This window comes from Melopsittacus undulatus, chromosome 7, assembly GCF_012275295.1.
Source record: "Melopsittacus undulatus isolate bMelUnd1 chromosome 7, bMelUnd1.mat.Z, whole genome shotgun sequence".
Taxonomy (NCBI): domain Eukaryota; kingdom Metazoa; phylum Chordata; class Aves; order Psittaciformes; family Psittaculidae; genus Melopsittacus; species Melopsittacus undulatus.
Genome location: NC_047533.1, coordinates 13,985,135 through 14,000,249, shown reverse-complemented (window position 1 = coordinate 14,000,249; position 15,115 = coordinate 13,985,135). Strand labels below are relative to the sequence as shown.

The following is a 15,115-nucleotide window of genomic DNA, read 5'->3' as shown; positions in this document are numbered from 1 at the left end:
CAACTCCCATTTTTTTATTCGTTTTTAACTTCATGGATACAGGTAAAGTATATGCCATTGTATTATTTCACAGTAAATCATTAAGAGACCAATACCTTGACAATGATTGAATAATTTGCTTATCTTGCACTCTACCTTCTAACACAAGACGAAAACTGAACTCAGTCTTGCTTACTTCAATGTTACTGCAGCTGTTAGTAGCAAAACTTAATAAAGCATTCTAGCCACATTAAAAAAAAAGTATTCTTGCTTTTAAAAATACCAATGAAATGCTACTTATCCAAGTCCTTACTGTTTAATGATTTCATTCAGTCTAGGCATGTGCTTGCATCGGAACAACCTGTGCTCAGCAGCCACTGAAGTCAGTGGGTGTCAGATGATGCTCACAGGTATTGGAGCAGATTACAAAGCTAGCTTTAATTATGTAAATTCTATTACTTAACTAACACTTATTCTTTAGCTTAAGTAGCAGATCTCCATATCAGAGCCTTCAAACACTTGGATAGTAAAACCATTGTGCAAACGGACCCTCTGAATTCATAACATGCAAATAACAGAGATAAAAAATCATCAGTAGGAAGTGTAGATGTGCTTCAAACTCATCGCAAAAGCATGTTCCAGTTAAAAAATACAGTAATATTTATTCATATAATTTGAGGTTCGGAAGGCTTAACTAAATTCATTTTAAATGTGAAGGCAAACTTCAGTATCTCTCTGCAAACCATCTATAATCTTCCTTTTTAAGCACACTCAGAAGTTTAACTAGGCAACTGGAATATATCAAGAAAGCAACTTCAGTTACTCTATCCTTACAGAATAGGAACGAGAAGAATAAAAACATTCAAGCCCAAAACAAGACATTCCAGTTAATGATGTAGTATGTAGTGGCACAAACTAACTCTAAAAAAAAAAAAGAAATCAGCAGTTGGTTACCTCCTCACAACCTCTTAATTTCTCAACGCTGCATCAAAACGCAAAAGAACATTCACTGTTATTATTTCTCCCAAATCACTGAGACTGTTACACCTGAAGGAAATTATTCTGACATTACGTTATCAAAAAATGAGAATGAAAATGAACAAAACGGAAGCTGCCAAGTAGAGTTTGGCAAAGCTCATAAAAAGGAAAAGAGGCATGCTGTAATCTCCTTTAAGAGTTTGTATCTTTAAAAGAATGTTATAATTTTGCCAGAGAAAACACATACAAAGCAAATTCAAAACTATTTATTTAGTAGCTTCTACAGAAACAAAATTAATTCAGACAGGAACCTGGACTGAAGGAGTTAAAACAAAGGAGTAATTTTAACCATGGGGTTTTTTTTTATGTTAATCATTTCAATATTTATTACATGTGACATGCTGTAATTGTAAAACGGAAACTATTTTCACAACTGAAATTGCAAACAGTACTGTTAAGTTTGGCATCAAAGTATATGAAGTGAAAAAAACCCTCTAGTGTACTTGTCTAAAAAAATAGAATTCCATTTGAATACAAAATGAGAACTGTCATTTCATTTTTCTTGACAAAACTGACAAAAGAAACTTTGTTCTGTGGAACAGGTTAGTCTGATACAAATAATACAAAAGTTTTCCATGTGTACATGATGAAAAAGATCTGTCTTAAAGCACCAACTATCTGAAGGACTTTTAACACTGTATTGCAAAATGATGGGAGAGCAACATTTTAACTAGCTTTGAAAATAAGCCTCAGTCAGATGTAGTTTTAAAATATATACAGTTCAATGCAGATACAATACATACTTTATCAAAACAACATATAATCTGCTGAAGTATATAAAAAAAATATTCCCAGCTTAAACTGCTTACAAAACTGCACCAACAGTGAAAAGAGTTAGGGACTACAAGCTTTTCAAGTGTAGTCCCAGTTAAAACATAGAACACACATCCAGCATTAGAGTCAGCATTGATTTTCTTACCTGTAAAACTGTAAGAAGCTATTTTAACTGTAAATATGTGCTTCAACATACTGCATCCTATATGGTTTCAAAATTATTTAAAATTGACAAGATGAATAAAAACACATACTGTTCATGTACAGAGACATTAGACTTCAGCATCATCATCCCTTTTCTTCACTAAAAACTTCAAATTTGGCCCTGATATAATAAAGTGTTTAAACAACTGAGTGATGTTTACACTGAAATTGGTAGATACACATTAGACATACATATGTAACTAGACACATGCCTGTATGAATTAAGACCTACAAAAAATATATTCTAACAATACCTAAATTCTTAAGATTAAGGATGAAAGATTGCACTGAAAATCTGGTTCAACACTGTCAATGTAAAAGCTGTGCAGCATCATTTCTCAGTTTGAAAGTCTTCACCTTCAGCAAGTTCCCCCTGTCAATAATCATTAATTCACCAACTAGAGTTCTAATCAAATGACCAATTACGTAAATGTGTTTCTATCGGGCTAAACACACATGGTGGTAGAGAGTTTACATTTGGCTATTACTTCCTTAGATTTCAAAACAGCCTTGAGTTCATATAGTGAAAAGCTTCATTCCTATCAGTCCAAGCCTGACAATACTCCCGCTCTGCCTGTTCAGAACAAAGATGGTACAGAAAGCTCAGTGTTGTGCTCTCTCACATCTACCCAATGCAGGCTAGGTAAAAACTAAGTACTGAATAAAATTAAACTTTTCAGTGCTATCTGAGCTAGTGGAAGTAACACTGATCCCACAGATTGTTCATTTGCACTCCTGTATCTCCTCTAAAGTCAGCAGAAGAGGCTTTGTTTCACTGAAACACAGTACGTCCTTTTAAGTTTTACTTTTTTTGTATCTGGTGCTTAACTTGCCACTAAAACCTATCATACACAACTGCTACTCACAGAGGATCGGAAGTGCTTTTCAGTACATGTATGCTCAATCTCTGAAACACTATGCTGTACTAAAACAATCTAAACCCTGTTAAATTTACAAAGGTATCATCATCTAGGATTTTAATCCACACAGATCTAGCACAGACAAGTTACAGCACAGTATCCTACCACACACAGAATGGTAACTATAAAGATGTTTGCATAGCAAATCTTTTCCAAATTTTTCCTATGGACAGATGAAGTTGAACTTCAGCACAGTTTTCAGACATGAGAGTGCAAAGTAGTGCTTAATCCTATCAACTTTTCTGTATCTCTAACTTTGCTCTCTTCTTCCACTTTGCTCACAGTAGACACCTTTTGGCAAAATTAAGCAGTGATTTGAACTTTCCAATCAAGTTAGTGGCACACAATAAAAATAACAGGGGAACCTTCCACTAGTCTCTCACTTAATGCTTCTGTGACGGAAGACAAAGAACATCCCAACCCTTGGTTGCCTCTATCAAGTGCCTCTGTCCATGACTTATCCATTCTTCTTGGTCCATATATACTCTTCCACAAAACCAACACTTAAACAGACACTGAAGTGTTTCAGCTGGTGAAGTTTCCACCACTTGATAGTTGTTTTTATGGGTCTTTTTTAGTTTCATTTTCAGCATACTCCGCTTTTTTGCTTGATTCCCTGTCTCAATGTTCTGAAGAGTAAGACGTTTTCGATAGCGTCTAACACCAAGACAACTACTTGTCCTTTTTGACAAAACTACTTTCAGGACTTGACCTTTATACTTGTTGATAGTCTTCATGACATTAATTATCTCTGGCGTGTCAACATCAGGATGGTTTAGTACCACAACTGGCTGGTTACGACGAGGGCATTTTATCAACTGATTTGCTCTCAGAGGAACAAGACGAAGACGTCTTGCTGTCAAAAGATATGACATGTCAGAACCTGAACTGTTTTCTGACTGAGTTCTTGTTTTCCTCTTAGGAAGCTCCCTGAAGCTTGCTTGTTTTGCCTTGTTTTTGGGACCTAGTTGACTTTTTGAATAGGGTTTGCTCTGCTTACTCACATTACTGCTTTTCTGCAACAGCACACCAGTTTGTTTGCTATTATTTTTAATATTTGCCTCTCGCTTTGGTCTTTTCCTGAGTGATATATTTCGGGACTCTGGATGCATCTCACTCTGATTAGGTAAACATGGCAAATTACTGCTAACTGTCTCAGAAACACTGACAGGAACCGGGCGAGGCAGAAACATTTCATTGCAATACACAGAAGGAGCTGATGTTTCACTTCTGTTTTCTATTCCATCTGAGTTTTGACTGCTAGTAGCATTCAGCACTCTTAGCATTGTCCCTTTGGGGATGAACACTGGAGTAGCAACATGCGAATTTTTAGTTACCCTGTTTTTAGATGTACTTGCAAATGTAAGCAGCTGATCTTTACTATGTTCTTCACTACTAATCACACTGTTTCTACCATGCACTTGAGTTAAAGACATGGGCTGTTCCACTTCAGAGGCAGAAACAGCCCTCTCACAGCCCACTGAATTTTCTTGAGGGGAAACCACTTTTTTACTAGAAGCTTGACATCTCAAAGGCATGGATTTCATGTTAGATTCAGCAGCAGACATGAGCTGAGCAATCTTTCTACACAGCAATGTTGCTGACTTCTTATTGCATGTTGAGTCATCCCATCTGACACTCTCTGGAACATTTTCAGTCCCAGAGCTAAGAGAAAATACAGATGAAATAACAGGGCCCTCAAAAGGATTGCCTTTATTTTCCTTCTTCTGTAGCTCTAATGATTCCAGAAGATGAGTGTTCTTTTGACTTATGGTTCCTGCTCTCTTTACTTTGCTAAAGCCAAAAGTCATGGCCTCACAAGGTGGACTTTTAGCAACATAGAAGTTTTTTCCTGCTTCAGAAGATGTAACAGATTTTTCATCAAAACCTTTACCAGCTAAATGTGTTTCTGTAGAGCTGACTGGCAGACTCCTACATACTTTGTCATCCCTCTTTAGAGGCAATATATCCTTTTGTTTAATGACTGCAGAAGAAGAATTTTTTCCCTCCTGACCAACCTCTACTGAAGTGTTCTTGGAACTTTCATCTTCAGAAATAGCAGCATATTTCGGAGGGGGTATATCCACACCTTCGTAACAATGCAAGTCATAATGTAAGTTATTTTTTCCATCTACTTTCCACCTTGAGGATTTAAAATCATTTCTTTTTTCTGTATTATTCATCACCAGAGACGGAGAACAAAGTTCTATAACACCTGAATGGATATCAATACCCTTCACCAAATGAAAGCATAATTTTGATGCATCTTCCCTCTGTATACATACAGAGTTACAGTCTGAGAGTTGAGAATTGGAAAAACAAAGACATTCAGAATTTTTGTCATGTGTACTATCTAAATTAAGCTGGTTACTGACACTGGATAATTTGTCTACATTCACTTCCATCATTAGTAACTCATTTTGAGATAGAGAAGATGGTTTTTTTCCTTCTGCAGATTGTTCTATACCTTGATTCTTAAGTTGCTCTTCAGCACTGTTTACAGGCTTACAAGTTGTTTCTTTCATAGGGATCAGTTTAAGAACAAGTTGTTGTGCTCCATTCACTATTTTAATCTCTACTATTTGAGCTAAACAGTTAGAAGGAACTACAAATTCAGATGGTGCAATTACTGTTAAAGGCATCCCAGGTTGTAAAGGCTCTGTTTTTGGAGAATAAACCTCAACTTCCACACTCTGATTCTCACATATGCCTATTTTAGATGGCCCTGATATTGGTTTATCCTGGACTGGTGCTGTGTTCACGGTACATTCTACATCATGAGACAAACTGGCCCTTTTAGTTGCTTTACGTGGAATGTGACAAACCATATTTGAAGATGAATTTGAATGTTCATTCTGAAAATTAATTTTATCATATTTCAGCTTTTCAAATAAAGTGCTTTGAGTTGGCTTCTTTTGCTTGTGGTTTATGGTATTATTTGATAGTCGTTTTGTGGGTGTTTCATGTACTCTTCTTGTATGCTTCACTATGTAGTCATGTCTAACAGCACCATATTCGCAGTACTTACACTGATACGGAAAAGTTCCGGTGTGTTTTACCAAATGTCTCTGGAATTCTCCTTTGGTGTAGGATACATAGCTACAGTGGGAACAAATAAATTTAATTTCTTCATGTTGACTTACGTGCTTTTTATACTGTAACGGATCCTTTGTTGAAAATCTGCATTTATCACAGTAGTATTTACCTGGCAGAAAGTTTTTAACTTTAAATGTTTTCTGGGTTTTACTTAGAGATTTTTTTTCTCGTTTTTGAATGTCTACAGCATTGGCACCCTCAGGAACAAAATGGAAAGCTGGTGGTGGAATATGACTGCACTTCTTGCAGATGAAATTTTTGTCTTCAGTCCACCCAAGCTCCTTACGCTTTTCTATATCTTGCACTGCAATTTTCTGAACACTTCTGCATTTTATACAGCTTATCAGTGACACCTTATTGTTCTCGGCCTCAGTCCCTTGGTAACAGCAGTTCTGGTCATCATCCCCTTTTGATGGATTCACTTTCTCCTCTGAATATTGCTTTGGGGATGTAGTTAAGGAATTATTTTTATCATTAACTTGGCCAGGGTACAACGTTGGTAAAATTTCCCTCATTTTTTTCAACTGCATTTCAGATGTTGTGAGTCTGCACTAGTTCTGTCAAACACAGCAGCAACAGACAGAATGTCTTCTTGGTATTAGTCTTGTGTATGGTTGCTTATCAATCATTCAGGCCACCAATCTGCAGAATATACACTTTGGAAGAAACGGCGCTCAAGCAACTGCATCCATATTATATTCCGTGTTCTTTATTTTACTCAATCAACTTGCAGCACTAAAGAATAAAAAGCAGAAGATTTAGGTCAGTTACAATTCACTGACTGCTGAAATACAGTGACCTAATAATATAACTATTAGTGGACTACAACTGGATTACAAGGTGCAACTCTAAATAAACCACTGACTATTCTGCACATACAAACATGAACTCCAAGCAAAACATACCCAATTCAATAATCCTTTAACATCTGTTCTTATTAAAAATATTCATAAATTCATACAATTATCTGCTATGCATCAAAACCAAAAGGCCTCATGCTATTCCTTCCATGTCATGATACATTTCACGTTTAAGAAATGTGTTCAGAAGCCTAACAAGACAGACACTTGGTAACAGAACTGAGCAGTAGAGCATGATTTCAGTTTGTATACAGCTCTTAACTCAGGAAAAGATATTATGAAACACTACAAGTGTCACTTGTGAATCACAGTAGTATCAAAAAAGGAGAGTGATTACAATGATTAGTAGAAACACACAACTATGTATTTGATTTTGAACACAAGGGGATTTAAGTTTGCATGGAATTGCTGAAGTATAGAAGGAATCGGTGCCAATGTTTCAGAACCAGTCTTTAACAGCAATTCGTAACAAGATGCAATTTATACTTCACATGTTCTGAAAGTACTGAAGTAAAAATAATCTGCAGCTGCAAAATTAATTACTTTCACTTTTATTAATATCACAGTGTAATCATTTCTCTGTATGAGGACAAGCATATAAATAATTCATCCTGATTAATACAGAATGTGTCAATCAAGCAAAATAAACAATGCAGAGGGGAGCAGAAGGATAACAGTAATATCGGTGTAAGATCACCACATTAACTAGTGCAGTATATCTGGCCCCACAGGTTCCAACGCTCTTACTGTCTCTCTTCTGTATTTAACATGAACAAGATCTCAACCTTTAAGCTTTTGTCAAGACTATGAGACCGCTGCTATTTGGAAAATAAACCACTAAATTAGCCTTTTAAAAAATACATAAACCAATACAAGGTAGAAAACTAACACCAACAAGTAAAATCTGCTCAACGTATTTCTCACTCAAACATTCTTACTTACAGACATGCTGTTGCACAGATCTGCATTCATGTACAGAACCTATTTGATGAGGTTATTTCAGAACTCCTTTAATTTTCAATACATCTTATAGAAGACATATGCATCTGAAATCCAGTTCCTCTTCAAGTCTATCAAAAGTGAACAGGTCCTGTTTTGGGCTCCAAAAGTACAGCACTGAGATCACCTAAGTAGCATCCTATTACAATAATCCTACACAAATGAGAAAAATTTACACTATGGTACATCTCCCCAGTGGCTTGAGATAGGAGTCAGCATCTGATCCAGAAAGCTTTTCTGGCAGCTCCCTGTGCTCCATCTGCCAATAACTGCTATAGGAATGCTGACCTAAAGATGCAGCTCTGCAAAGAGCAAGTATATGATGTAACCTCAAATAGCAGTAAAACTAAGTTAGAAAACTGGTTAGGGACAACATAATGGCCTTTCTACTCTTTAGCACATGGATAGCTACACACCTATAAAACTCCTCAGTAGGCAGTTATAAAGACTGCAGTAATTTCATCCCACTGCAATGCAGACAGTTGTACACTCTTATGTGCAATACCTCTATTTCCCAAAAAACAAACCAATGGCAGGCTCCCAGGAAGCAGGCAAGTATATGACTACTGTAATCATGATCTGAAGATTCACGTTTTTAAATAAATTCTTATGTTGCTCACATTATGTCCTTTATTATCCACATTCTAAAGAGGAAAAAAAAAACAAATGCTTCCGGTAGTCTCTGATGGACCATTATTCCCCTGCTACTATACTTCTTAGACTTAAGATGAACCTTACTGACACAGTAGTGTGATGGTAGGCCTATGTTCAGGAGATCCACTGTTTTACCTCAGGAGAAAGACAGAGATCTTGATTAGCTCAAGATCCAGACCAAAGACAGAATCATAGAATGGTCATGGTTGGAAAGGACCTTAAGATCATTTAGTTCCACTCCCCTTCCATAGGCAGGGACTCCTTCCAAGACCAGATTGCTCAAGGACCTGTCCAACCTGGCCTTGAACACTGCCAGGGATGGAGCATTCATACTTCCTTGGGCAACCTGTTCCAGTGCTTCACCACTGTCACAGTGAAGAACTTTTTCCTTATATCTCACCTAAATTTCCCATTTAAGTTTGAACCCACCACCCCTTGTCCTATCACTACAGTCCCTGCTGAAGAGTCTCTCTCCAGCATCCTGGAAAGTCCCCTTCAGATACTGCCAGGCTGCTATGTGGTCTCCAGCAGCCTTCGCTTCTGCAGACTGAACAACTCACGATTTTTTTAGCCTTTCTTCATATGAGAGGTGCACCTAGCAAAGATGCTTTGAAGATTTCTACACAGCTTTAAGGAAGACCTAAAATTGTGTTTGAAAGGAAAGGATGAAGTTAGATCAATATTTGCCTTTTTTTGTTCTTAACAACTATCAAATGATACTAAAACTGCCCTCCATCTGAACTGACCAAAAGGTAAGCATAGAGCACTTTATGCCATCAAAATCCTTGACCACAAAAAAGTTTTAAAAACACATGGAGCTTTCTTATATTCTTTTAACACTGCAAACTTCACCTTATGAGACAACGTGAAAAAGGATCCACTACCTTTAAAGTGCAGGAAAGTACAAAAACCACTGTGAAACGTTTAAAAGACAGATCTGGGTTGCTTAGTTCAAGAGGATACTAGGAAAATTTAAGAGGTAATTCAAAGAACAGGTTGGTAATGTTTCTAAACTTTACTAACTCAAACAGCTTTATATATGAATGTGAAAACAAACAGGTGTGTAGTGGTTTAAACCCAAACACAAGTTTTCACCTGTGACAAATACCATGTTGCTAGAACCTAGGTTTCTAATGTTGGAGTTACTGCAACTGTATTTCAGATGTACAGTGAGTTGATTTTAGTCAGCAGCCAAGCAGCCACACAGCTGCTTGCTGGCTCCCTTTCCTTCCCTGGTTAGCTGAGGGAGTGAATTGGAGAAAAAGAGTGAGAAAGCTTATGGGTCAGGACAAAGGCAGTTTAATAGGTGACAGAAAGAGGCGGAGAGGTTATGCAAAGGAAATCAGTCTCCACCTTCCTAACCAGTCTCCAAGCAACAACCTTGGAAGCCAACCCCCATCTCTGCTCATTCTTCCTCTACTTGCAGTTTTCACTGCTGAGCATGACATTATACAGCATGGACTATCCCCTTGACCAATTCTGGTTAGCTGTTCTAGTAGCATGCCCTTCCAGTCCCTTGCCCACCCCATGCCTACTCACTGCAGTGGAGGCAGAGAGGGGGGTAAAAGGAAACCTTGACATTGTGCTAACACTGCTCAACAACAACTGAAACACTGGTGTTTTTTCAACACTGATTTAGCCACAGATCCAAGACACAGCAGTGTACAGGCTGCTATGAAGAAATTTAACTCTATCCCAGCCAAAGTACAAGGTAAGAAAGAACTGAATAACCCTTGATGCTGATGTGACATTGCCGCTGTCTCCACACCTAGTTATTCACCAATCTTTCCTGGACACTGAACAGTTAATAAGAAAACATTTTATGCAAACAGGTCCCTTTATCATTATTTCAGACAAACCAAGCCCAAAAGCACAGTGCAACTTCATTTTTATATTTATATATATGTATATATATTTGGCCGTTTTTTTGCTACTTCAGAAAAATTACATCATCAGCATATACAGAGTTGGTGCAATCCAGCATCCATTTATTCTGCATGGGGAAGGGGGAAAAGAGATTCCCCTGAAGATTTGTTTTGTCATTTAAAGAGTTAACAGAGACATGCTTCAGAAGATCTAATTAAAAGATACATACTCAATTTTTCAAGTTACAATCAAATACAGAGCACATAGACCAATTCAAAGATATCATTAAAGGAAGACCCGAAAGTCTGAATGGAGTTTGAATGGCAAATTGGGAATAGTATGGCTGAAGAATGGAGTAAGAAACACTAGCAGTGTTAAGCTCAATTCCAGTCATTGTTTTAACAGGAATGGATTCAAAAAAAGTTCGTAAAAAAATATTCTGAAATACAATAAAGTACCTGAATTAGGAGAAATTTATAAAATTTACAGGCCCTAGTTTTCAGGGGAAAAAAAATAAAATAAACTGGAGGCAAAAACTTAAGAGGCTCATGGAAATAGGACAGCAGAAGGAAGATAAACCAGCCTCTCACTCACTCTTCCTACAGAACACATACAATGCAGTGACATAAAGAAGTTGGGCATTTAATAAAAAGAAACATTCCCACCTTTCACACACTAGTATATCCTGAACCTTGCTGCTCAAGACAGAAATCAATAGATCTGCAGGAGTCAAAAGGCATTCCAAACAGTGCATATCACATGTACATAAAGGTCAGAAAACAAGGATCAATTAAACCCAAGAAAAAAAGGAAGAAACACCCTCTGCAGCTTGTCAAATTCATAAAACACAAGGGTTTTTTTACACTGCAGTAATTACAAATCATTGACGTGCCCACTGCCAGACAAAAACTGCCAGTGTCTTCCCATTATTCTATGCTCCTGAAATATCCATTTACTTCAAATATATTAATCCTTTGTTCATGATTTCAAAGAAAAATACGTATTCTTCAGTGGTTTAGCTCCCTTTTTATCTCAAATTCTACACTACTATCAATAAAATGGGTGCAATGAGCATCATGCATTTATCATATGTGACCAAATGAATAAGACCTGATTTTGGTAAAGTACATACCTCTCACATACTAAGTTCACAAACTGCATCCAACAGTCAAGGCCAGCAGCAATCAAGTTGCAACAACCAAGTACTGAAAAGCCCATATAAATCATCTCTTAAGAGAAACAAGCTTAAACAGGACTGGAAGACACTGAGCATCACTGCATCAGGAAGATGCATTGTGTAAAATCTGAGTCTCTGAAAAGCTTAAATCTCTGTGTAAGTTCAAAATGATCTGCCTGTGTTTTATAATATTATATATAGTATACACTGCCCATTTAGCACCAACTGACTAAGCAGAGTTAACTGTTTTACTAACCCAACTATGTGGCCACCAACTACCAGTCACTAATTTTAGGCCTAATGACTGGAAGACATCCAAAGTGCTTCACTCAGATGTAATATATAGTACTCATTAAAAGAATTGATTCTGTATTAAAAACAAGAGCTTCAAATACATCAAAGAAATTTCATCTACAATTATTTCTTCTTAAAAAGACACCTTGTTTTACAGTAACAGCTAATCACAGTCATAACACTTTTGAATCCTAAGTGCACTTTCATTTTTATCCATCAAAATGAATGGGTAATGGCAATACAGAGAAATAAGAAGAGCAAAGAATACACATCAGGTTTTTAGAGCTTATTTTTATTATAAAATATACACTTATTTCACTCTACAGAAAAAAAATAATTACATTCAACATTTTTGCTACTTATAAAGTTAAACGAAATATTGTTTAAAAGTACATCACTTTTCTGAATGCACAGGTGAAAAAATGTCCAATTTATTGATATTTATTGGTGTTGTATAAAGACTGGTACTTATATGTATTGCACTAAAATGGAGGTCTGCTTCTCTGTGGCTCTAAGACCGATGCTTAGCTTTATCTGTATAGGAAAGATACACATTTCTGACATACTATTCAACTACTTAGTGGTCTTGCAATAAGCTTACTTAGTTATTCTCAAATAACTATCACAAGTAATATATTAGAGAGATGTTCATACAGTCATTTAGCACTATATGTATGACAAAATTTTAAATTTATGCTGCACATCTCATCGTTTCACTCAACTTGCAACCATTTTCAAAATCTTTCTATATATCCAAACAATAGTGACTAATATTCAGCATCACCTTACTCTAAGCTTTAAGGCCTATATGCAAGAAAGCAAAGAAGTATGGCACTTAAGAAAATGGGAGATGAGGAAGGAGAGTTCCATTAAAACTACATATTCCTTCATGCCTAGTTCACAAAACACTCATGTAGATACTAAAATTCTCTTCCACAGACTTAATTCTTACTGGAATTAGCCATATGATATCTGCATATGCAAGAAAAGGGCCTTGCCCTTAACCACCTACTGTGGTAACAATGCAGAACAGAATGCTAGCAAAACCCTGAATATACCATTAGTCTTCTTAATAATAGAACAGACTTTTTTGTTGAATATATATCTCAAGACACTTTGGCTGTATCTATAACACTGGATCACTTATTTAGAAGAAATCCAAGTCATTTTATACGTCTAAATTATCTTAAGTGTCCAATGTAACACTTTGTTATGATAAATCTTCTTGCAACAGAATTTAATGTAGGATTTAATTAAGCAAATCCTACGCACAAATACCCTGAAGAACACAATTTACACACAAAACACAAAATTTTTCTGTTTTGCTCAATAACACAAGTTACTAACCCGAAAGCTTCTTTTCTTCAGGAAGACGACCAAGATGACAAACCTGGGCAACAGCTTTACAGTCCAGACGAGGCTGAAGCAGCCTGATGGCGTCCACGAGACAGCAGCACCCGTCAGCCACCACCACAAAATCCCCTTTGCTTGGGCAGCCAGCCCACCCGCACAGACGTGCTGCTGCCCCTCGGGGGGCAGAGAGGGGCCTCCCTCTCTCCCGACCCGTCCCCGCAGGCCGAGAGCCGCCGCTGCCCCGGTGGAGGCGGCCGGGCGGGCGACGGACCCTCCGCAGGCCTCGCAGCCCTCCGCCCGCCGCCGCCGGGGTGGCGCCTCCGCCCGCACTGCCACGCAGTGGCACCGCCGGCCCGCAGGGGGCAGCACCGCGCAGCCCGCCGGGCCGCAGCTCGCGTTCTCCGCCGGGACCCCGGGACCCCAGTAGTGGCGGGCAAGGCGGCGAGGAACAGCGCCAAGCACGGCGCTAGACCGGCTGGCACCGGGAGAGGGTGTGCGAGCTCACCTGTCTCGGAGGAGGACGAGGACATAGGCGGGTTGCCTCCATCAGGGCAGACCCCGCCACCGCTCCCCTTGTCTCCATGCGCACACAAAACGCCGACACTCACCCTCCCGGGCCCGCAGCTCCCGCCCTGAGGTACTTACCCCAGCGAGGGCGCAGACGAGACCCCCGCCGCCGCCACCTCAACGCGGCCCACCACCCACCGCGGCGACGGAACTGACCTCAGCGGCCGCGGCAGCGCCGTGCCGCCCCATTGGCCAACGCCGCAGCTCCGCTCCCGCCGGCGGCGCCGTGTAGAGCTCTACTGAGGGCCCCGGGCGCGCCGGTGGCGGCGCAGGCGCGGTGCGGTGCGGTGGAGAGGGCTCCAGCGCTGAGGTGGCACCTCAGGGAGCGCCGCCCTGTGAGCAGTGTGGGGCCCGGCAGTGCTCGAGGACGTAGCATGGGCTTTGGGGGATGAAGCTGGATGGGTGCTAAGGCACCTGCGAGATGCAGGCGAGGGTACACATGATGTGTACCATCGGGTTGTTGCCTGCTGGCTGTCCCTCAAGGGTTCTGACAGGAAAGCAGGCAGAAGGAAGAGCGGTTGTTGCCAGTAATCTCTCTACACTCCCCTTGGCACCACCGTGTTTTAACTAGTCTATGGTGTGGGCATACATGACACGTGGATTGCTAGGTTCTGTAGTAGGATGACGTACCAGTTGTGTATTTTCAGATGCTTTCTGTAAAATCCGAATTTCCTGTTAAATAAACTGTTCTTAGTCAAATTCGAAGGGAGGAAGAATGATTTTAACGGCCAGCATCTTGCCCTCTAGAAGTACCTTTAATGTCACTGAAGTATCTAACCACTCTGCTTGAAAAGAAAACCACATTTAACAGGGGTCTGAAAATCTTTCCAGGTGGCATCTGTAAAATAGCATATTTTGGCTCATGCCTTCAAGTTAAACTCAGTTTTGTTGATTGTTCCATTAGCATGGATTTCTTTGTCATAAGAGGAGCCATGAGCAAGTTACAATTTCTATCAATTCTGCCCTGGAAACAGGACTTGAGCAATCCTTCCATTGTCTACACACAAACACGGATCTTCAGGGATCTCGGAGTTTGGAATGGGCTCTTCGGGTCACAAAAAAGAAAAAGGAAAGGGAGAGCTAAAGCTATCATACAGGGAACTCTGGGGAAAAACAACCTGCTCAGCTATGAATTTCTTAGTTCCAAAATGAGATTATGCCCTCAGCCTGTTACATGTTTTGATCAGCAGAGTTAACAGCGTTCTTTGGAACACTAGTTTATTGGACATTCTTAAAGCTTGTGAAGAAGGTCTTCTGGCTGATAGAGCCTATTGGGATTAGAAAGCTTTTGGCAAAGACTGTCAAAGAAATTTAGCAGTAATGGCATAAGACCA

The 15,115-nt window shown here is 39.2% G+C and overlaps 1 protein-coding gene across 3 annotated transcripts; it reads right to left on the bottom strand.

Moving 5' to 3' along the window:
• Positions 1 to 1,206: 1,206 nt before the first annotated feature.
• On the bottom strand, positions 1,207 to 14,008 carry ZNF518B (zinc finger protein 518B). 3 transcript variants are annotated; one of them, XM_034064971.1, is made up of 2 exons: positions 13,938 to 14,008; positions 1,207 to 6,746 (listed from the first exon to the last, which is right to left on the bottom strand). In XM_034064971.1, exon 2 carries the CDS (start codon positions 6,539 to 6,541, stop codon positions 3,299 to 3,301), a length of 3,243 nt encoding a protein of 1,080 aa, XP_033920862.1. In that variant the 5' UTR covers positions 6,542 to 6,746; positions 13,938 to 14,008; the 3' UTR covers positions 1,207 to 3,298. The 3 variants fall into 3 exon arrangements, with proteins under 3 accessions (XP_033920862.1, XP_033920860.1, XP_005148544.1); XM_034064969.1 differs by having other exon boundaries at positions 13,860 to 13,995; XM_005148487.3 differs by lacking the exon at positions 13,938 to 14,008 and adding an exon at positions 13,209 to 13,414.
• Positions 14,009 to 15,115: the final 1,107 nt, after the last annotated feature.